Source organism: Beta vulgaris, chromosome 5 (genome assembly GCF_026745355.1).
Source record: "Beta vulgaris subsp. vulgaris cultivar EL10 chromosome 5, EL10.2, whole genome shotgun sequence".
Taxonomy (NCBI): Eukaryota; Viridiplantae; Streptophyta; class Magnoliopsida; order Caryophyllales; family Amaranthaceae; genus Beta; species Beta vulgaris.
The window spans coordinates 946,603-969,783 of NC_079206.1; the positions used below are offsets into that span (position 1 = coordinate 946,603).

Genomic DNA, 23,181 nt, shown 5'->3' on the forward strand with positions numbered 1-23,181 from the left:
TATATAATGGATGGTTTAATTTAGAAATGATGTAGTTTCTGCATGATTTAGTATATTTCTGAATGATATAATGGGTTTATGCATAATATAATGAGTTTCTGATTAATATAATGAATTATTCAGAAATGATACGTGCCTTTAACCTGATATACATTAATATTAACATGCACCGAGTCTACGCAAATCAGCTTTTTTATATTAACTCGTTCTTATAAGGATGTGAGACTCGATGCTAGGACCTTCCCCAATTCCCCAATTCCAACATGAGGTATAGAATTTATAACCTTAGTTGGCAAATGGGAGTAATTACAAAAACCCTGTAAAATGTTTACAATTGGAGCAAAACTTAAGTTGCCTTGTTTAGCACGTCTTCTAGAAAACCTATGAAACTCTATAAATACAAACACTTATTCTATATCTCAACCTCTTCGTCTCCTTCCTTCTCTTTTCTTTTCTTTTTTTTTGTTCTTCCTCCAATTCCGCCGTTTTTCTCCCTCTCAAAGATTGTTTCTTTCATAAATTACGTTTCATTTTAACAATTCTTTAAATCCCTAATTTTATTTTCTCATTTTTCTCAATTGGGGAAGAATTAATTTCTGCATTTTTGCGTCTTTCTTTTAATTCAGGTAAACAATTGCTTTTCAATTTTCATATTAATTTAGCTGCAATAATGCTGTTTAATTCTCAATTAATTAGCATTGTAAATTGTAAAATTTGATGATTGTGTTATTTTTTTTTGTCACTGATAGATCTGTTATTTTTGTTTTTGTGTAATTAATTTAATCGTGTTTCTGGGTGTTGTTGATGGGTAACAATGACAGCTGTTGTTTTTCAATTTCCCTTTTTTCTATCTGATTTAATACGCTATTTTTGGTGAAACATGCAAATCAGCTGACTTTCATTAATGATGAATATATACTATAGTTTTTAGTATTATTGTATACTTCCTCCATTTCAAAATAGGATGATCTCGTTAAATTCGTGTCAATACGACGATTTTTTACTTATACGCAATTAGAGATGTTATCGTTCAATAAAAAAGCGTGTCTTGGCAAACGTGAAAACCAATCAGTGCAACTATATTTTGAAACGGAGGAAATATATGCATTTGTTTAACTTAGGAAGCAGCAATTGATTTGAGCATTTGGCGGTGGACGTGGCGCATGTTGGGTGAATTATTATCATAGGAAATTCGTTTGTTTATTTATTAGATTCTTGCTTTTTTGTTTCTTAGTTGTATTTTTTATTTTTATAAGTGGTTGGTGTTTTTTAATTTGTTTTTACAAAGTTAATTTTGGTTAGATTTTGTGAGTTTTCTGAATTCTAAATTGTTGTTTGGGTGTAAAAGTTAGTTGCTTGACCTTTTCTAAGATGTCAAATTAATGTATTTGTTGTGTCTTTGATGATAATCTTTGATGCTATATGAAGTATTGATCTTGTGTGTTTAATTAACATATAGTATGTGTCTTAATCACCACCTTTTTTTTGGGTTTATAGTCTTGTTTACTGTCCTTGATTATGAATCAACATGTCATTGTTTTGTCATCTAAGATTACAATATCAATCTGAGAAATAGAAAGTTCAATTATTTTGCGCTTTAATGGATTAAAAATTTATGTAGCACGGAAATGGTTGGGGTTTTGAAGCGGATAAACGTTAGATCCCTAACATTTTCGGGCATCATTAGCATGAAGACAGTCGGGTTTTGGATCGTCGGGTTGCTGAAGTTTCTATGATTCATAGTTTAATCTGTAGGTCAATTAGTTAAAGAGGAGAAAATGGCAATTGATCCTGCAAAATGATTGTAGGAAAATGATTTTTACCCAACTCATTTACCCTAGAACAGAAAAAAGAAAATGTATTAATTTCAGGTGGTCTTTGTTTCTGTCCCAAAAGCCAACTTCTAGCGACTTGAAATAGTATGGTACAGGTCCATAATGCTTTATACTACCAATACCATATGTTTGGAAGTTAGTTTCTGGACATAGCTTGAAAATGACCAAGTTTCCACAAACATGTCTTAATCAAAACTTATTTAATAAGTCAGCTGTTGTTTTCTTTCTTCATCACAACGTTTTATTAGACCATTAAAGTAAGATTGCTAGCTGGTACCTTTTTCTACTTCACCTAATTTCTGTCACACTCAAGTCCAGTTTAATGAAATCATTAGATGTTAATGGTTAATGACACTTTAAAAATGTGAATTAGTTTTGAATTTATATTGCCTAATATCTTGCTAATATCGTGCGATTTTAGACATTTTTTTGCTTGTAGCATTGTATTACTTGAACTAAAAGTTTATATATCCTAGAACTTTCAACTAACCTACATTATTGTCAAAAGTTTGGTTTAGCTTTATTATATTTTAACTCTAAATATGTTATTGGCATCTTGTTCGATTTATAAATTAATTAGTGCTCCGTCAATCTTGTATCAATCGTTGACTTAATGGATCTTGTTATAATATCCGTCACTTTATGCTTTATTATTTGAGTCTTATATGCGTGCATAACCATAACAGCTTGTTTGATAGGCAGTTTTAGACTACTAGTAATGGATTATAGCGTAGTCTTGCAACAAAGACTTATGTTGACGTCAATGGTAATGAGAATCGATTTCTAAACATGCATGTGATCTTCTTCATAATTTTGCTTTACCACGTTAAATATGGTATTGAGTGGGAATGATAATTTGTAAAGAAATCACATGTTCGGAGATAGGATTCCATTATCATGGCAACGAGTTGGGGCCTTTTTCTTTTCAGATTACTACATATGATTTGATGCCATTTCCGTCATTTAGTACCACCTACCAAATGAGTCATAAAAGACAAGTATACATGGTAAAGGAGTAAAATGACACATTATATTAGTTCTAATTAGTATCTTCACAACTAAGAAGATCCTTGTAATACATAGATCTGGAATGATTTTGCGTTATGTGCATGACCAAATCTTGTCAAATTCTGTTCCAATTCTCGGGACCATTATTTTACCTTGTGAAAAATGATCAATGTATGTGCAGTGAATCTACACATTTTGCTGTCATGTGAATCAGTATTCTTGCTCTTCTTACATTCTTAATTTTGCTCTTCGCTTTAAGGATAATTTCCATAGAGTAACCTTTTTAGGTGACAATGTTATTACTAATATGTACGACATATTAATCCAGAACCTAGAAAAGGAAACTGGAAGTTTGTTTTGGGAAATCCAACATCCTAATCCAGTAATCCTAATATAATTATGTGCAAGTTTTGGTGACAATCTTTACGTTTTCTATTTGTTAATGTTATTTGAATCACAGGTAAATCCAAAATTAATTTTCAGTGCTTTGATGTCTCTACTTATGTTTTTTTTATCTAGATGTAGGAAGTTATTGTTTTTTCTTTGAGTACCAGCTGGATCTTTTAACGTTTTTATTGACAATAGATAGGAAGTGTGCATAATTTGAGTTTCCTTTTCTTTCCATATTGCATACAACTATACAAGTATTTCTTCGTTTGTCTTCCTGTTTTTACAGAAGAGTGGTCCACTTCCTTCTCTTATGTCTTCTGTCAAAAATTGGGTACAATCAATTTTGTTTTTACAAAGAAAGGCTGCTGCAGCGTAGTCTTTATGCTAGAATCCCTTTTTACCTATAGTGACAATTCATTTGAAGCAATTCCACATTATTATTGAAGTATGCATTAATGTGCCGACTGCTTGTGTTATGGTGACATAGCTGTTAATAGTTACTTTGGGACAAAGTGGACCTTAGCATAAATAAATATTCTGAACTGCCAATTTATTAGTATATTAATTTAAACACCTTTCTTAAATCAACAAACTATTGTGTGATTTTCTCTTTCTGTTCCACATGTTTGGTCCATTCACATTTGACTGAAAAATTTTATCCTACCAAATGACATGTGACATCGGATTTGCCAATGATGTGAATCCTTGAGAAGATTTACTTCCGAATATGTAAATAAGTACACCTACATGCTTCTGAAATCCCTGAGTTTCCTTACTTAACCTTTGTGATTTCTTAATTGGACAGTCTTCTAGTTGGTGGTGGTCCAACTGTGTTTTCAAAGTCCGAAAAAAACCAAAAAGAACGTTGTTTAAATCAAGTTAATGATATGGAGTATCATTATTACTTGCTCATTTAGATTGCACCCATGAGTGGTAGTTGAGCATATAGGTTAAAGAAAGAAATTAATAACTAAAAGCGTAGGGAGATGATGGTTAATATTTTTATCGCTATATAATTGTTGGTCACTGCTTGGTTGCTAGACCCATAATTGTATGCAGTGTTTCCTCCAATCTAAATAGTTGTCTCTTCACTTATTCATCAAGTTGTCTTTCCTTTGTTAGTGCCACTTCGTTTGCAAGAAGTGACATTGTATACTTGACAAAACAGTACCCTTATGTATGGTGTCCACATAGAGCGTGATTGTGACTTCTGAGCTTTCTGTTAGTTGAGCTTATTGTATTTTGCTTCAGGCTAAAATTAAGACACTTTTCTTGGAAATCTGAGTTTGGGAGGAAATGATTTTCAGCTATATCGTGTAAATGCAGCTTATGATTCAAGATGACAAGGTACCTCTTTTGTTATAGTATTTGTATGTCTATTTTCTTTCAAGCATTTGTAGAATTAGAATACGGATTGATGCATGTATTTCAATAGACTTCAGGTAATTCTTGCTTGATGGACAGTTCTTCAAGCTGCAGTGATAAGAAAACATTGAAGAGGTGGTTTTTCATTGACAAGAGGGTCGGATAGTTGACTTGAACAAGTTGATAACATTAATTGTATCTTGACTAATTATTCCACTAACATAAACAAGCAATCTGGATTCGCTAGACATGATTTCAGGCCAACCCTCCCCTGTTCTGACTGATCCTGCTCCCATCAAGGAGAGAGTCGGCATCCATCCGAACCTAATGCCTTACTCACAGACAGGTGCATCTTTCTCCACGGGGATGTATATACCAATTCCCAAGAAAAAGCCTGGCAAGCTTGAAGATGTTCTGTCAAACGGCTGGTTAGATGCCATGAAATCTTCCTCTCCTCCTCGAAAGAAGCTTCTTAAGGACTTCAATGTTGGGGTCGTCTCAGATGACACTGATTTTGGTTATTATGCTTGGATGGTAATGATCTCCTCTTTACTGGTGTAGTATATGAGACTATGATCGAGTGTAGTGTGTGGGATGACTCTTTACTAATGCTTTGTTTTTGTGGTGTATATGTGAATCTTTAGAACAAGCATCCGTCTGCCTTGACTTCCTTTGAACAAATCACCAATTTTGCTGACGGAAAGAAGGTTGCAATATTTTTGGACTATGACGGGACCCTTTCTCCAATTGTGGATGACCCTGATCGTGCACTTATGTCTAATGATGTAAGGATCGTCACATGGTTATTTTTGTCATTTCATTGAGTTGTTTATAGCTCTATCTAAATCTTTTTCTGCTAAATTTGTCAACTGTTCAGATGCGTTCAGCTGTGAGAAATGTTGCCAAGTATTTTCCAACAGCAATCATTAGTGGAAGAAGCCGTGATAAGGTCTACGAGTTGGTAGGTTTAACGGAGCTACACTATGCTGGTAGTCATGGGATGGATATCATGAGCCCAGTGCACGATGTATTTGATGACCACTTTAACTTTAGTAATGCCACTGACAAGCAGGTGAGATTAGGATTCCTCTACTTTAATGGAAAAAAAGTCTAGTTATATGGTCTCCAGACCAACTTAATTTACAGCCGTCTGATGATTTGCAGGATAAGGAAGTAAGTTTATTCCAGCCTGCTAGTGAATTTTTGCCCATGATCAATGAGGTGAGTTTTCCTCGTGGTTTTAACGTTTCTGCAGCCCCCTTCAGTTGATGAACAAGTTATTAAATATGCAACTAATGTTTGTAAATTGTTCGTTACTTCAGGTTTTTAGAACCCTTGTTGACATGACTAAAAGTATTAAAGGCGCAAAAGTTGAGAACCACAAGTTTTGTGCATCTGTACATTACCGTAATGTTGATGAGAAGGTGAGTAGATTAGTCTTCATAGAAATGAATGAGAAATGAGCCAGCTACTGTGTAGCAGCACCTTAAAATGATGCTCTATTTTTTATTTGAACTGCAGAATTGGCCTACTATTGCCCAGCTTGTGCATGATATTCTTAAAAGTTATCCTCGGTTACGCTTAACTCACGGGCGGAAGGTACCACCTTATATCTATTTCTTTTCTGCCATATGTTTCTTCGTCAAATATATTACTAACTCGTGTTCTGATGCATTTGTTGCCTTCTCAATTAATAAATTGCAGGTTTTAGAAGTTCGACCCGTCATTGACTGGGATAAGGGGAAAGCAGTTGAATTTTTGCTTGAGTCTCTTGGTACTTTTGCCTCTCTTACTTCTCTTTGTTTCTCTTTGTTTTGGCAAAAAGGTGACATGAATAATCTCAATTTCTCGGACATCAATTTTTTGATTATACAAAAATAATCGAGCCTTTTCAGTTGTGCATAAGAAAAAACAATAATTCAAGTTATTTCAAGGACCTTTGAAAACATAGGATTATTGAGAAGATTATGGAAGTTGGAATTATTTATGTCAATTTTTTTTGGAGGGGTGGGATGGGAGTTAATACCCCTACAAGCTTTTCTCTCGGACTCAAATCTGGACGGTTGATGGCTCTCTCATCTCTTTCCCACTTCCGCTTCATGTGTTTCCATTATTCCATTATTATGTGTGTATTGTGGAAATGTTCCCTAATATTTGTTGTGTCTTGTGCACAAACGCAACAGGCCTAAGTAACAGTGATGATGTGCTCCCAATTTACATAGGAGATGACAGGACTGATGAAGATGCATTTAAGGTATGCAAATTATTTTGCTGCAGATTTTTTAAGGTTTGATCACTTCATTGATAACTACAAATCGTACTCACTCTCAACTTTTACTCTGGTTAAAGGTGCTACGGAAGGGCAACCGAGGATATGGTATTCTAGTATCCCCAATCCCAAAAGATACTAAGGCATTCTACTCTCTCAGGGACCCTTCAGAGGTGGCTAGTTTTTGCCCTCGTGTTTTCCGTTTCGTGTAATCTGACATCTTAATAACGAGGATTAATTTGCATTTTTTTACTTGTGCGACAAGCAGGTTAAGCAATTTCTGGAGGCCTTGGTGCAATGGAGAGAGCAGAATCAGAGCACAAAGAGGAGGAACAATTAGTTAATAATATGTAGACTTAATTATATATGTTTAGGGTAGAGATTTAAATTTTGAAAAGGTATGCAGCAAAGGCTGCCTAGTGCCTGCATCATTCACAATTTTCAGTCTGAACCAAAAAATTTGGTTCTTTTTTTAAGAAATATTATTCGAAATTTGCCTATATTCGCCACCGTTCTTAAGTAAATGTATGTTTTAGGGTGGAGTTGCAATCTTTTCTTAAGTGATTAATGCAAAGTCTTATTTAATCAGCCATTTTTATGTTTATGTAGTATAGTTTTTGTTAGAGTAGTTCCTGTAAGTTGGAGTGTTTGCTTTCTAGTAGATCTGTTAACATCATGCAATGTTAGTAGATTATTGCGTTGATGTCCATTATGCTTTCGCTTTAGAATACTTGGGTTGTTACTGAGTTGAGACTCCCTAGTGACCTAGTCCCTAATACATTTGGGCTCATAGTCACTCATTCAAAGATGGACCTTGAGTTGAGTTGGACTCATGTAATGAGTCTTGTCAAACTCAATTTTGCATGTTGATGGTTGAGGATAGTAGATGTGTGACTTTCCCACACCTAGTCTGTTATCTTCGCTTGTTCCTCATTTGAATAATAATAAAAAAAAACGATATTTTGATTGTCGGATGTTTTAAGTGTTTAAATCTCTATTTATAGGGAAAAAAAACCTACCCACTAGGTAGACATTAATAATAGCGACAAACAATCATCAATTTATTCCATCTTTATCCTTGTACTTGTAACATATTATTAAAATATCACAATTACAAATTTGGACAAGCTAATCAAGAGAGTTTTAACCAATTGCTTGGTCACTTAATAAGACTCTTACCTTAAATTCTAGAGATCTTAGATTTGAATCTTGTCAAATGTGATGTTTTATGGTATGAAGTATAAATATCCCCTTATTTTCTCCTTACTCAAGCATCTACCTGCAAAATGTCAAATCATAGTGAGAATTGAGTTCCGAACAAAACTCTAGTCTCATTTAGAAACATCAACTAAAAACCAATAATATCTTGGCATATTGGTTAAGACTGAGGTGTCCTAAACGATAAGTCACAAGTTTGAATTCCCCCTTTCATTTTTTGTACTTTGTACAGTCTTCGAACAATAGACAATCATTTTTTTTCTCAATAAAAATCAATCAAGACTAGGATGCTGTGAACGATAAGTCACAGATTCGAATTCCCTCTTTCATTCTTTGTACTTTGTAATGCCTTCGGACAATGGTCAATCATTTTTTTTCGTCAATAGAAGTCAAAAAAAAAGATTCTTAGCACTCAAAAGTACTTCAACTTCTCACTCTCCCCGTCAAAAAAAAAAAAAAAAACTTCTCACTCTCAACTCTCAACTCTCAACCGAATATCACGCTCAGAATTCAGCAATGTCCGCAACAACCTTGTCATCTCCGCCATCTTCTCTCTCCTCACCTCTCCAGGTAACTTTTCCTCTTTTTTCTCTTTTCTCTCTCCTTTTTATCTTTCTCCAATCACATTTCATCAAACTCTGCAAAATTGACGCAAAATCAGGGAATACGATCTAAGCTCATTGTTCGATCTAATCTCACTTTCAACTTTCGACAATCATCTTTTCCTCAACTTCGCACTTCTGCTAGTAATCTTCCTTCTTCTCTTCATGCTGGTAATTTCAAACCTAATTATTTCGCTCATCATTCTGAATTCATCAATGTATTACTTGTTTTCTAGTTATAATTTGAATTTGAAATGTCGCATTTGTTTGTTTTTATGAAGGTGTAAGTACTGAACTTGATGATGTTTCGACCTTCAGTGAGATTGTTCCTGATACCGTCGTTTTCGACGATTTCGAAAGGTTATTTCATCGTTTCGTTGCTCGAATTTCGCTTTAATAACTTATCAAATTCGATGATCATGTTAATCTTTTTTTTTTGAATTAAATGTATTATTGTTAATTTGTTATAGGTTTCCTCCAACCGCTGCAACTGTTAGTTCCTCCCTTCTGTTAGGGATTTTGAGTCTTCCTGATACGATTTTTAAGGTAATCCAATTGCATAGAAGATTTATACTTCCTCCGTTTTTTTTTGTTTTTACTATTTCTAGTACTATGCATGTTTGCCAATGCACAAGTTCGAGCATTAATTTCGATTTACTATGTATAAAACTGTAAAAGTTGTTATGTTTTAAATATGTATTGAAACCATCTAACAAGATACCATATGACTACGTTTTTTTTATGGTCGAAGTAGAGTATATTGATAGTGTCAAAAGTCAAAATAGTAGTAGAACTAAAAGACACAGGAAGTAGAAACTCAAATTATTGATAATGTGATAATGTCAAGCTTATCTCCTTGTTTTTTTTTTTCCTTTTTCTTCTTTTGGATGTAGAGTGCAGTCGATACCGCCCTGGCAGACTCTGATTGTGCTAGTCTTGGCAAGTCAGATGGTAGATTGTCATGTTTCTATGACAAGGTTTGTCCTTTTTTTTCTCTCATTTTACAGAATTATATATCTCGGCAATATTTTTCTGGATCAAAGTATAAGTATATGTATTTATTTGGAAGATTCATCAAATGATTTATATATGTTTGGCCATGAGTAGGCCCTAGTGAATGTTGGTGCTGACTTGGCTAAGCTGGTACCCGGTAGGGTATCGACAGAAGTGGATCCCCGTCTAGCTTATGACACCCATGGGATTATTCACAAGGTATTGATCTAACTCACATGATGGGAGCTTTTTGTTAAAACCTATCGATTGGGCAGCATGAATGAAGATTGCTTTTTTTTTTTTAATGCTAGGGGAAATATGCCATTTTGTTTGTACTGTGCTTCCATTGGGTATATATCATGCTTCTTCATTTGGGGATCAATATGCCTTAGTAATGTTTTATGATGAATGTGCATCAACTACTGTTTGAGTGGAATATGTTGAGTTTTGGCTGCGCTTCACAAACTAACTGTGAGTCCATGACTTGCACTTGTGTGATCTTTTAATTTGTTATGAATTGTGTGGAATGCCAGGACATAGACATGACATTGTTTCTACCTTGGAGCAAATGTCCATCTTAAATAAACTCTTCCCTGGAGTAACTCTAGGTGCATATTTTAACACCCTCAGGAACTATTCTTTTAAAGTTTCAACCAGTGTACGTTTCTTCTAGTCATTAAATTATAGAGGAAACTCACCAGTCTGTGTGTCTTGGCTATGGGCTGAGAAAGGGCCAGCAAAGTTCTCTGCATATTTCAATTAGGTTTCAAAATTCTGTATATGTCCGATATCTGAGGATGTGGAAATACGATGATGTCATGGTAGAAGTTGCTTAGTGTCACTTTTCCATTCTTGATATGCTTTTGGCTCAATAGGCATCTTCATATTTATTTTCGTAGCATCGAAAGCAAGCCAAAAAAGTATGGAATATTCTCCCTTTGCCGTTTGGTGCACTTGGAAAGTGAGATAGTAGTTGATTTTTTCGGGTATTGCTTGTTTTATGTGAAGCTCTCAAGTTATCTGTTTTGCTGCTTTTATGTAGCAGGGCCAAATGGTTATATCAAAGTTTTGTTTTGTAAGATCTTGGCTTTGTAGATAAAATCACAAGTAATTATTTTCTTATGGGAATCTTTTCCTCTCTTGTTTCTCTCTATGTGTAAAGCCCATTTGAGGGGCAGGACTTCTTTTTATGCCTTGCTATTCTTTTATCTTTGGATGATATCCCTTTGTACATCTCCATTACTTTCCATAATACTTATTCCAGAATGACAATAGAATACCCATCTAGTGATCTAGGTCACACCTAGTAGGCACCATGACGCATGAGGAAGGTATTATGGTGTCAATCAACCTAAGACTTAGCTGTTTCGGATGGGAGGAAATCGTAGGATGAGCTAAAATCATACTCCAATCTACACACTTTTCTTTTTGGCCTGTTTCTTTTTAATCTACACACTGTTGTTTTCTCTATTTTTGATAACATGTCACATCTACTTTCTCATCTTTTTCCACCCATATCATCCACTTTTTAATATTTTAACCCACTTTTTAGTTTCTCTCTCACACTTTTCAATTTCTCTCTCGTACTTTTGCACTTTCTCTCTCGTACTTTTGCACTTCTCCTTGGTTCTCCCCCAAAGTCAAGTGGGTAAATTATAAAGAAACGGAGGGAGTAGGTCATAACCAAGTTACCAAGGACCATGTGATAGGGTCTATCCCAGTATCCCTAAGGACCAGGCCGGCCATGGGCTACGGCAGGCGGGGCGCCCGCCAGAAATCTGAAAGTTATTAAGTATCTAATTCAGCCTTAGCCTTGCAAGTGTGTAGTTTGGCAGAGATGGTAGTATGGCACTGTCTTCACGGGAATGTTGCGAGTACGCGGGTTCAAAACCCACTCACGGCATTTCTCTTAGTATAGGAGCTCGATGATATTCTAACAATTAAATTAACATAATATGGGAAAGAATACTCTACTCTTGTCTCACCTCAAAAATTTTCTTTTTAAATTTACTTATGAGGAACAACGATACCACTTTTATTTTTGACTTTTCCACTGGTGAGGTCTTCGGAAGTTAAGATCTTTGTAAAGAAGAGATTGCTTTTCAAAGACCCTTACGGATTTTATTTCCAGTCAAAGGTGAAATTAGTGATGCCATGGTTTTTCGGCCATTTGGTTGACAAGTTAAGAGGTTTTTTTCAGATCCAATCATTCCTAGATGCTCTGCTAAGGACCCTAACCAAATTCTTTTGGGCATAGTTCACTAAGGGGGGTAATAAAGACAACATAAAGAGACTGAAGATGACTTCAGGGCATCTAGGAAGGATCATATTAAGAAAATGGGTGTAACAAAGATATTTCGGTTGAGTTGGATATGTGGGAACACCGTAAAGATAGACCTTGAATAAGATTCAGTTCACAAATTGGTGATAAGATAAAGGAAACTGATTATGTTGGTTTGGGTACGTGTGATGCTGTGATGTCGACCATAATGGGGATTGTGGAGATTTAGGAAGAAGTCGAGACTCGAGAGAGACCAAAGATGGCTTAGATGAAGGGAATTAAAAGTGATATGAACCAACTGGGATTTTTGTAGCAGCATAAAAAAAGTAGATAGTGATGAATGGTGCAAGAGTACCTTTGTGTGCAATCAAATCTGAGTGTCACAAGTTCGATGGGATCACTCGATCAAGCTGTAAGCAGCTTTAAAAATGTTCAAATTGAAGGGTTCATGTCCGATTCATAGCCAAGCAAGTTGAAAATAATCAAAATCAAGCTTATAAGGTTCATTCATCTAAAAATTAATTCATGCAATCTGCATGGATGTATAATCCTTCGAAAAAGTTTTCCAACGATATACAACAAGTTCAATTACGATTTAAAGCTGAGGAGACGTGAGCAATTTTCTGAAATCAGACTCAAATCGATCACCTTTCACTGTTTGGGCCATAAGTTGTTCATTACTAATCCAAATGATGCAATCAATGGCATTGGAAAGTAGACTTCCGTAGCTTTCCAAAATATCTTATGGGTTCCCAGAGGAGGTCTGGAATGAAGTCATGCTGTTTCAAAGATCAGTCTTCCCGTAGGCATTTTGGTGAAGTTTAGAGGAGGTTTAATGATGTTGCTTGGTATTTGGAGAGGATTTAGGGTTTTTGCAAATGCTGGCGTGTGAATGACTGATGAGAAGTCTGATATTTGAGGGGAAATAGGAAAGTTAGGCTATTTACAAAGATTTAATATTCGGAAAAGGTGTGTGCTGGTTAGCTCGGCAGAAGGTTCGATGAGTGCCAGAACAAAAGACATAAGAAAAGAGTTGCTCATTGCACAGAGGGTTTGCACGTTGGTAGTATTTACATTGCACAAGGCGCTGAAACTTAACCATCTATATAGTCGCACATTATAGGTTGGTAGAGGATCAAAGCTATTTTTCAATATTACAAAGGCTATGGTTCAGCAGAAGGATGATTTGTGGAAACCCATAAGTTATGGGCCATAACTATCTACCCGAACCTCTTCTAGAGGCCTATAATAGTTTTTTCGAAATCTATGGATGTCTACTTTCCAATTCCGTTGACCTTGCCTCATTTGGATTTGGATTTGGATTTGGATTGTGGGGATTCAAGAAGAGGCCAAGGAGTGAAGGAAGACCAAAGATGACTTGGATGGAATTGAAAATGATTTGAAGATAATGGGTTTATATAAGCATATTATAGATAAAATTTAACTGAGGAAGAGGATCTTGGGAGATTCTTTATGTCAGCCAATGGCAACCCCATCTTTTTAGATTAAGACTTTGACATGGTTGTTGTTAATAATAGAGATATGAGTTAAGGAAATGAGAGATTTAGCTAGCGAACAAAGCCATAATCAAATTAATGTGAAAATCTTATTAGGAAAATCATCAAAGTGTATATTATATGGTATTTAACTATTTATGATACAACAAACTTGCACATCTCCAGATTTATTTTATGGTATTTAATTATTTATGATACATCAAACTTGCACACTCAAAATTTATATAACAATGGTCCACAAATCTCTATTTATTGACCCCACTTCCTGGGTTTACTCCAACTAGAGCTAGTAGATACCACCTCTCGAGGAATTATCTAAAAAACAAACTAAACTAAGGGCCTGTTCTCCCCGGCTTATTTTCAGTATAATTCTGCTCTCGACAATACTTTTACTCTCACATATCACTATTCATTTCAGTTGAGTTATGTTATGCCGAAGAGAACAGGCCCTAAGAAAGTATTCTTTCCTAGTTTCACCCAACCCACCTTTATACTTTTAACCAAACCAATGTAAAAATATGCTAACAAATGATTGAGAAGGATCCTAGCAGATCTAACCGGAATCAAAATCAGAAACACACCATATATGAGATTGATTGGTGACTGTGCGAAAACACTTGGCTGAGTTGTCGTAGGATGGTAATTGACCATTTTATAGACGTGTTAGGCTCTTATGTTGTGCATGACTGTTATTACAGGAAGCAATAAAGTTTACATAATGTGTAGTACTTTGTCTAAGGTAGTATTTTGGTTGATAAGCAAGGGGTGTGTTTTTACCGGTGAAACCAGGAACGCGGGACGTACGGCCGAATCGCGTCCTGAGTCGTTCGTACCGAATCGCGGAACGAACGCGACCCAAATTGCTGCGGTTTGCGTCTCAATACGGTGGTCATGGCGTTTCCTTTTTCTTCTTCAAGTACCCAAAGATATGCAGATTGAGAACTAAAAATATTTTGATGATGTAATTGAGAGTTGAAACCTTTCATGTGTTTGTCACTTTGTTAGTTAACTTTTGGACGTTTATGTACTAGGTAATATGAACTTATGAAGTATGAAGTTATGAACTATGGAGGTTTTTCTTATTTTTTCTTTTATGTAATCATATTTTGAGAAATGGATTAATGGTAATTAATATTTTAATTTTAAATACATTTTTAGTTCTGTTTTTTCAGATTTTTTAAAAAAAATATATATATATTAAACTAAACACCAAACGTTCCCGATTCACTCAAGGTAGCGTTTCCCGTTTCCGTTTCCGTCCCGCGTTTCGTATCGAATTTCGTTCCTTGTATCACTGGCAGGGAATTAAAACTCTCCCGTTCCGTTACAGAACGGCCGTTCTGTAACGGATTTTGGATTTGCCGTTCCGCGAAATCCCGTTACGGAACGCCATAATAAAATTCACATACTTCTCGCCGCGTTGTCCGTTCCGTAACGCGAACTCGCCGCGTTAGAACGCTTTTATCACCGTTACATCCGTTTTTTTCAAACATTGGCCAAATTCTTTCTATGATTTAATTATGTAGTTGATGAAACATGATATTCTATTAGATTTGATTACATTATGTTGTAATAATGCTTCATAACCTAAAAAAATGCAAATAAAGTTGAAACATAGTTATGTGAATTTTTTTTAAAAATTCACGCCGCGTCGGCCGCGAAACGTTCTATTTGCCCGTTACAAGCCGTTCCCGCGACAACGTGACCGTTCCCGGGAACGCGACCGCGACCGAGTTTTTTTTCCCTGATCACTGGTTTTTACCAAAAATAAGAAGAGTTTGCCTACTAACATGGAATGATTTCTCACAGAATATATTATATCTTATATGAAAGCTACTTTCTCCATTTGGTATTGTTTGCAAGCTTTGAAAATTTCTCTCTAAATTCTGCAAGTCACAAACTCCAAGGTTTCTAACAATGTGATAGAACTGAATCCTGCAGTATTATTCATAATAGAAGTCTTGTATTCTCCATTATAACTATTACACTATCAAATTTCAGGTGCATGACCTTTTGAAGCTATACAATGATATTGAGGTCCCTGCGGAGCGTTTGCTGTTTAAGATTCCTTCAACATGGCAGGTTTTTTAAAAGCAGTAATTTTAATTTTTGATGTATTAAACAAGCCTCCGTGGTTTTGAGTAGCTCATGTTACAATTGTTGCTTTTATATTCAGGGGATAGAGGCTGCAAGGGTGCTGGAATCTGAGGGCATACAGACTCACTTGACATTTGTTTATAGGCATGTTACTACTAACTCATACTCTCCTTGTGATTGTATGGACATTCACTCAGATCTGGCTTTGGTGAAAGAAGTGCTATTTCTTTTCCCTAGTTAATATTTAAGATTTGTTCTTCTTGTGACTAAAGAAATTTGTTAAACTCTTCAATATTTGTCTTTGATAGGTAACTGTAATATATTTGAATATCATTGACTCATGAATACTGATAATCCCTCTATCCATTTCTTCTTTGTTTTTTTTTGGTTTCCCTTTTCCTCCTCGAAAATTGTCATTTTTGTCTATGTTATGTTTTTCACCACCTCTAACTTAAATTTAAAATGCTTTTTTTCTTGTTAAACAAATATGTTCAAGCTTCGCAGTGAAAACTGGGAATCTAGGGTTACTAAAAATGGAGTAGCGTTTTTACTATAAGAAAACCAGGGACACTAATAAGAGAAGAAACTCAATTTGTTTCGGTTTTGATGATCTAAAGTTGTAAGTTGGTCCCGCCATCCCATTTTGTTTGGCACCTTCTTATGAGTCATAAATTTCAATGGCGGTTGTATGATTTCTTATGTAGGGAGTATAAATATGATGCCCATTATTTTTGTTAGATACTGTTTGATTTCTAGATAAAGATCTATGCATGCTATGATGCTGGTAAATGTCGCTTGTTTCTCATGCTTCTTATCTGATATTTCAGCTTTGCCCAAGCTTCTGCAGCAGCCCAAGCAGGAGCATCTGTTATTCAGATTTTTGTTGGTCGCATAAGGGTAAATTTCAACCAGAAGGGAACATGGAGTTCATTATAATTGTGTCTTGTACTCTTGTTTCTCTAATAATCATTTGCGTTTATACAGGATTGGGCTCGTAATCATTCTGGTGATACTGAGATTGATGCTGCTGTTAAACGAGGAGAAGATCCTGGGTTGGCACTGGTGAGTTTTAAATGGACTTCTTAGACCTTATTGCTCTTACCTCTTAGTGTGCTAGTTCTACACGTGTCGAGTAATCTCACGCCGATCAACTTGAATATGAAAAGTGATGTCTTTGTTTGAATAGGACAAGAAAAATATGTTCAATGTTTAGCCATCTTGTAAATTGTAAGTTGTAACTATGGAATATTGGTTGTATCCAGTATGCCACTTCGAGCTTGTTAGTCACCTTTTTATTCGAGTCACAATTGTGGATTTTTCACTCAACCTAGTGGATGGTAGTACATACATTCTTGCTTTTCTGAATGAATATTCTATACATTGCTGAAGGAGTTGTCTGTCAGAAGAAATCTAGAAAGACCACACGACCTGGAATTTTGAACAAACCATGGTCATCAACTCATCATCCCTGAGTGAGACAAGAGGGGGGAGGATCAATCTTGGCATGTCAGTTTCACTACATGTTGGTGAAGCTCAAGGGAAGGAGCTGAATGAGTTATTTTGTTTTTGATTCCTACCCTATTGAAGTTTTTATTTGCAGGCCTAGCAAGGCTGTTTTCACTATATAGTTCATTGTCCTTTAGAAACTTTGCTTCTGGCAGCAAGATGTTGATTGAGATTCTCTTGCCACATTTACAATATAGTGTGATGTTCTGAAGTTTGTTTACATTCATCATTTGGGCTTAGCTATGATACTATATTCATGTTGTAATTGGAGCTGTAGGTTGCTTTGGTACACACACTACTAATTCTGACTTGATAGAGGTAAAGCTGGATAAATCTGGTCCTCCTCGGACCTTGAAATGCAGATTGCAGATCCATAGCTAGGCTGGTGTTAGTGTTTATTTTGATTTCTGGATTAGTAAATTTTAGATCACATGAGGATTATAAAGGTTCACCTTGAAGTCTCATTATATGCAATATTTACAGATGACGAAAGCATACAACTATATTCACAAATATGGTCACAAATCAAAGCTAATGGCAGCAGCAGTTCGCAATAAGCAGGACCTATATAGTCTTCTTGGGTAATACAGCATCTTAGATTTTTCCAGAGATATTGAGTGCTTGAATAGTTCTGAAGTACTACCAGTTGTCCAGCTCTTCCTCTAATGCTTATCCTCATTCTTCAGGGTTGACTACATAATAGCACCCCTGAAAGTACTACAGTCACTAAAAGAATCTATAAGCTCGCCTGATGAGAAATATGCTATTATGAGGAGGCTGTCTCCACAATCTGCTGCTACCTATGAGTTCAGCAAAGATGAGGTTTGCTTCTGTCCTTGCTTGCATAGTTGCATATCTAGTTTCTACCTCTTGTTGAGCTTATTTTTGGAGATCTTCAAATATCTAATGATTTGTAGAATGCTTGATTTGTGATCTGAAATGAATATTGCTCTCTTTCTGCAAAAGCTACTGTTGGGTTAAGGTACTCAAAACCCTAACAGCTACATCTATGATTTGAGGATGTAAGTAAATGCTAGTCAATAAAATCTTGTTGGTACAGTAATTATGTGGCTTTGCTGATATGTATATGCTTCATTCTTTCGTAAAGTGGCAATCTGGTACAGATTTTTTTTAAATTTTAAAATTTGTACAATTATTAATTTTTCAAGATGGCAGAGTTGGTGGATCGTGCACAAAAAAGAGATTTTATGTGGATGTGTAAGTTGATATAGATAGATTATCTAAGATTTTTTTCATGATAATACATTGATACAAGCAGAAACGCCACTTAACTCAGCAGTGTAAGCCTTTCACTACCAAGACAGATTGTCAAACCAAAGTAGGAGTAACTGCACCTTCTAGTTTTCAAAGACTTCATGGCTGGTCACTGGTAGGTTTTTGCCGTTTGGGTTAGATGGGCTCTGTATTCATCTCCTCTGACCCTAACCTTTAGCAGGCCCAATATCAGGCTGTTTAGGGGGGGGGGGGGGGAAGGGGAGAGTCCTCGCCTTCAGCCAAATTCAAAATGAAATATTAGAAATGAGCCCCTCATATCTTTCTAATAGCAATCATTGATTTCCCCTCTTATTCGATGGGAAACAAGTTAACTACCTCTCTTCTTTTTCTTGATTTTTGTGCCAAAGCAAATGTTGATCTCTTTTCAAAATGGAAATATCTGTATTGCAACTTGGAGAGAATATCATGCTTACCCAATTTTTGCTTCTCCAATGGAGCATTGTGCTGTCACTTGGAGTCAGGATCAAACACCGAAAGTGATAGATGGAAAGAGTCTGAGGGAGTGCAGTCCCATTTAGAAATTCATGCACTAAGATTTAGAACGTCACTCACACAATTATAACATTCACTTTTCCAAAAATGTATTTACCATTCATTAGAGGTAATATTGTATCACACTTCTTACATCTCGATTGAAGGTGGATCTGTGGGATGCTGATCTTTCCTTTTATGTCAGCTTGTAAAGTGGGACCAAAGAACCTTGGCATCAGCAATGGGGCCTGCTGCAGTGGAGCTTCTCACTGCTGGGATTGATGGTTATGCTAATCAAGCAAACAGAGTTGAAGAATTATTTGGGAAGATTTGGCCACCTCCAAATGTGTGAACATCTACTGTGCTGACTCACAAGTGACGACCAATTCTCACTTCCAGAGCAGTAAAATGATGCATTCACCAGACACCACCTTACTGAATTTATCGTCTGACCTCCAAATATGTATGCTGCCTCGTTTCCTTTTCTTCTTTGGCAGGGAGATGGTATGCGCTCTTGATTAACTAATTGTATCCTTTCTAGACCTGTTGTGACTTGAGTATTATACTGAGGGATTTCTTTCTTTGTGCTTCCGGGAGGGTAGAATTTATCGGATGTCATTTGACACAAACAAAGAGGACATATTGCTTGATTTCAATGTTTATCATTTGCGTTGATTTCAAGGTTTGTGTTGGTGGACTCGGGGAACTATTATATGGATATCATATATTCTAGTCGGTAAAGTCTTTTGGAGGTGGTATGTGGCTCGTTATTAAACAAGACAGTAAATATCATATATCGAATTGACAAAAATATATTCCAAGCAGGTAAAATTGAAAGTTGAAGCGAGGTCATCGGATAAAGAAAATTTGACATTATGATTATATTGTAAAGTATGATCAATTTACATATAAGTGACGAGTAATTCAATTGGAATTGTGTTATAGTTTGGTCCATTATCAATACTAGTTTATGATTACATTTTGAAATATCAATAATTGAGTCATTTTAATCTATGTCGAATTTTAATCATATAGTTTTCTTTGTCATTTGGATATGAAACATTACACATGTTATTTTGGCTTTGGTAGTATTATACTGATTTTCCACTATGTTTCCTGATATTTATATATTCCAAAGATTACACGTCCATGTTTAATGTGAAAATAAGTTACATATCTATCTTGGACAAGAAAAATGGACGGGTAAATATATTTAAACCTCCAACCTTGTGTTGTAAAACAATCAAACAAATATGTTCAACCTTGTGTTTTGGACAATCATGAAGGTTTTATAATTCCAGGACATTATCCAGGGGTAGGAATTCTCATTCCAACAATATGTTGGGTAATTAATTCTAGGATGTTTAGCCTTGTATCCAGTCTCGAAGCTGGTGTGTCATATAGGCGAGTAGCCTAGCAGGGGTTGGTCTTCGACAATTATCTTTCCTAATAAAAAAAAAATGAAGGTTTTATAATTGATAATTCAAGAAATAAGATCTCGGACTAGAACCCTGCACGCCCATGGAATATCCTCCCCTCCCCATAGAAACATATACAATATACAAGGACTAAAAAGTTTTAAGAATCGCTAATTTTGAGTGTATCAACCTTAATGCGTGTAAATACTACTCCCTCCGTTTCATTTTAATCTACACACTTACACTTTTTACGCATGCCAATGTAAAACTTTGAGGACATATATCTTTAGTTTTGTATTTTTAAAAATTATAAAAAGTACATATTAATAAAATACATATTAAGACGAATCTAACAAGATCCCACATGACTATGTTTTTATTCACGTATAAATCACAAACGAGGGTCAAAGTGCAACTTGTGAATAGTGTAAAATGTCAAAGTGTGTAGATTAATATGAAACGGAGGGAGTAAATAATAGTACGAATAAGTAAATAACTAAGTTAAGTAGTATTATATGAAATAACAGACGAGATCAATTTAACAACACTTTTCCCTCATGATCATGTGATTCGTTCAATGTTAATATCTTAGGTTAGGAGAGAGAATATGAGAGGCATGTGGATAAACTATCAAAATAAGAATTGGGAGGTGCAACATGTGAAATAAGGACCCAGGATTATAACATGGTTTGTCCCCCTTATGATTAATATAAGTTGAACCATCCATCAATCATTCGACCTGTTTATTGCTCATTTATATTGGTTCCTTGGTTGGATATTGAAGTTTGAGATTTTGTTATTATTTCCGTTTTGTCTTCTTCATCATTAACGAGATTCATGACAATAGAGCATAACGTGGATAAGTGGGTACTGTGTAGATCGCAAAACTTGCTCTGATTTTACCAAATCCATATCAATCAAATTGTTTGGCAATGCATGGCATTAGCACGATATTATTACCAAGTACTGAAAGGAAATTACTGAATTGAATTGAACTGAACTGCTTTAAATTGAACTGATTTACGTTGAACTGAACTGAACTGAAAATAAGTCCAAAAGAACACGGTATTGATGTAATGCCCTTTCCGCCAGGGCCGTCTTGAAGATTTTGGGACCCCGGTTCTAACATGAAAATTGGGCCCCTCAATTTACAAAAAATAAAGATGGAAGGTTAGAGTTCTAAAGATAGAAAGTTGAAAATCTAAAGATTATATAACTCAATTTATTAAGGGTGGGAAACAAGGGTGATTTCTTCAAATATGAAGTAAAATTTTCAAAATTATATATTTTGGGCCTTTATAATTTTGGGGACCTTGTGCTGTTGGGCTCCTTGCACACCCTCATCTACCCCTCTGCTTCCCGCATATTGCTTGGCAGTGCATGTGTGTGAAATACTATGCGCCATCTTGAGTTTATGTATATCTAGATCAAATGTAGGTTTCAGTTTAAGGCTCATAATATAAGAGTGACTTTGTGGAATAATCCACTTTATGTTTGGAGTATTGTTGAGAATCTTCAACGCAATCAAATTAGCTTTTGTTGTTATTAGCTTTGTGAGATGACGCAATATACACGATCAAGAGTTCCACCTCACTAGTATATGTATATGTCTCTATTTTTGACTTTTACATTTTACACTATATTAACTAATTGAGTTCTTCCGATACATTATCAACTTTTACTCTAAATGACCGATTTACATTTTACACAATATTAACCACTCTAGTTCCTCCGATACATTATTAACTTTTACTTTGAATGATCAATTTATATTTTACACTACATTATGAATGCATCAAAATTACTCAGTTTTAAATTACTTGCTATACTAATTTTCTGCACAAATTTTATGGAAGAAAAAAAAAATAGAGAAAAATGGGTAAATAAATGTGCAGTCCAATGTTAGATAAAAGTAAGAGAAAGATTTGCCAACCTAGATAACAAGCACTTCCACCGTTTCTAAATAAGTGCAACATTTGCATAGTGTTTACTATTCACAATTTAAACTTTAATTAGCTTTGGTGATTTAGGATTTAGGAAAAACATAGTCATGTGGGATCTTGTTAGAATCGTTTGAATGTGAATTTTTTTAATATCAACTTTTTATAATTTTTACTTATTGATAATTGAAGATATTAATGGTTAAAATAATGCATTGGCAAACGTGAAAATAAGAAGTGTTGCACTTATTTAGAAACAGATGAAGTATTAGTTAGAACATCCAAAAGAGAAGTATGTAATAGTTAGATAGGAATAAAGAAAGTAATTGAAGAAGAAGTTGATCTTTAGAAACACATTTTTTTTAAAAGACTTTCAAATACTTGTCACTTCTTTAAATACTTTTAAAGATAAATTCAGTGATTGGACACAACATATTAATTCTTGCGTGTATTATTGGGGATATATCATATATCAGAATATCACAAAAGAATAAATATATGATTGATATCTTTAAATCACATTATTATCTTAAATATTATCTTTTAATTTACTTTTTTTCGAAATATAAATCAACAAAACAAGATTTATAGCTGAATTATCTTTTTTGTATGGGAATATATAATTGAATTAGTTTGACTAATTTAAAATTCATTATACTATGATTTCCTAAATTTATTTATCTAGAAGTGTTATCTAGACATATCTAAAAGTGATTTTATTTAGAGAAAAAATCTTTATTTAAAGATAATATTTCTTAATACTATATTTAATTTAAGATATATTTTCGTAATTATACGTGAATTAATTTTTATATAGTGTACTATACGTATCTTCTGAATTAATAATAATCCGACCTTTTCTCCCAATTTATATAGTCAAGAACCGACCTATCACCTATGCCGTAGTATCAACATCCAAAGAAAAAATAAGTAAAACCACACATGACATATCTTCATCTTTGTCAAAAGTCAGAA

The 23,181-nt window shown here is 34.9% G+C and overlaps 2 protein-coding genes across 3 annotated transcripts; both read left to right on the plus strand.

Annotated features, from left to right (window-relative positions):
* The first annotated feature begins 408 nt into the window (after window positions 1-408).
* Window positions 409-7,416, plus strand: LOC104892054 (probable trehalose-phosphate phosphatase F). Of its 2 annotated transcripts, XM_010677870.4 has the most exons (12): window positions 409-626; window positions 4,485-4,580; window positions 4,669-5,132; window positions 5,243-5,383; window positions 5,476-5,670; window positions 5,763-5,819; window positions 5,921-6,022; window positions 6,120-6,197; window positions 6,303-6,372; window positions 6,782-6,852; window positions 6,948-7,040; window positions 7,136-7,416. In XM_010677870.4, exons 3-12 carry the CDS (start codon window positions 4,848-4,850, stop codon window positions 7,205-7,207), a joined length of 1,164 nt encoding a protein of 387 aa, XP_010676172.1. In that variant the 5' UTR covers window positions 409-626; window positions 4,485-4,580; window positions 4,669-4,847; the 3' UTR covers window positions 7,208-7,416. The 2 variants fall into 2 exon arrangements, with proteins under 2 accessions (XP_010676172.1, XP_019104934.1); XM_019249389.3 differs by lacking the exon at window positions 409-626 and having other exon boundaries at window positions 3,086-4,580.
* Window positions 7,417-8,505: 1,089 nt separating this feature from the next.
* LOC104892055 (uncharacterized) lies at window positions 8,506-19,589 on the plus strand. The gene is made up of 14 exons (XM_057394859.1): window positions 8,506-8,518; window positions 8,561-8,655; window positions 8,747-8,858; window positions 8,969-9,047; window positions 9,158-9,233; window positions 9,581-9,664; window positions 9,795-9,899; window positions 15,480-15,560; window positions 15,655-15,719; window positions 16,403-16,472; window positions 16,560-16,637; window positions 17,565-17,662; window positions 17,768-17,903; window positions 19,054-19,589. Exons 2-14 carry the CDS (start codon window positions 8,602-8,604, stop codon window positions 19,198-19,200), a joined length of 1,185 nt encoding a protein of 394 aa, XP_057250842.1. The 5' UTR covers window positions 8,506-8,518; window positions 8,561-8,601; the 3' UTR covers window positions 19,201-19,589.
* Window positions 19,590-23,181: the final 3,592 nt, after the last annotated feature.

What these genes read in the sequence shown, in the direction of transcription:
- LOC104892054 (XM_010677870.4), top strand. Translation starts at nt 4,848, where the DNA reads ATGATTTCAGGCCAACCCTCCCCTGTTCTGACTGATCCTGCTCCCATC. An exon ending in GTAATGCCACTGACAAGCAG is followed by an intron (nt 5,671 to 5,762) that starts GTGAGATTAGGA and finishes GATGATTTGCAG; the next exon opens with GATAAGGAAGTAAGTTTATT. An exon ending in ACCGTAATGTTGATGAGAAG is followed by an intron (nt 6,023 to 6,119) that starts GTGAGTAGATTA and finishes TTTGAACTGCAG; the next exon opens with AATTGGCCTACTATTGCCCA.
- LOC104892055 (XM_057394859.1), top strand. Translation starts at nt 8,602, where the DNA reads ATGTCCGCAACAACCTTGTCATCTCCGCCATCTTCTCTCTCCTCACCT. An exon ending in CCCATGGGATTATTCACAAG is followed by an intron (nt 9,900 to 15,479) that starts GTATTGATCTAA and finishes ATCAAATTTCAG; the next exon opens with GTGCATGACCTTTTGAAGCT. An exon ending in TTTTTGTTGGTCGCATAAGG is followed by an intron (nt 16,473 to 16,559) that starts GTAAATTTCAAC and finishes GCGTTTATACAG; the next exon opens with GATTGGGCTCGTAATCATTC.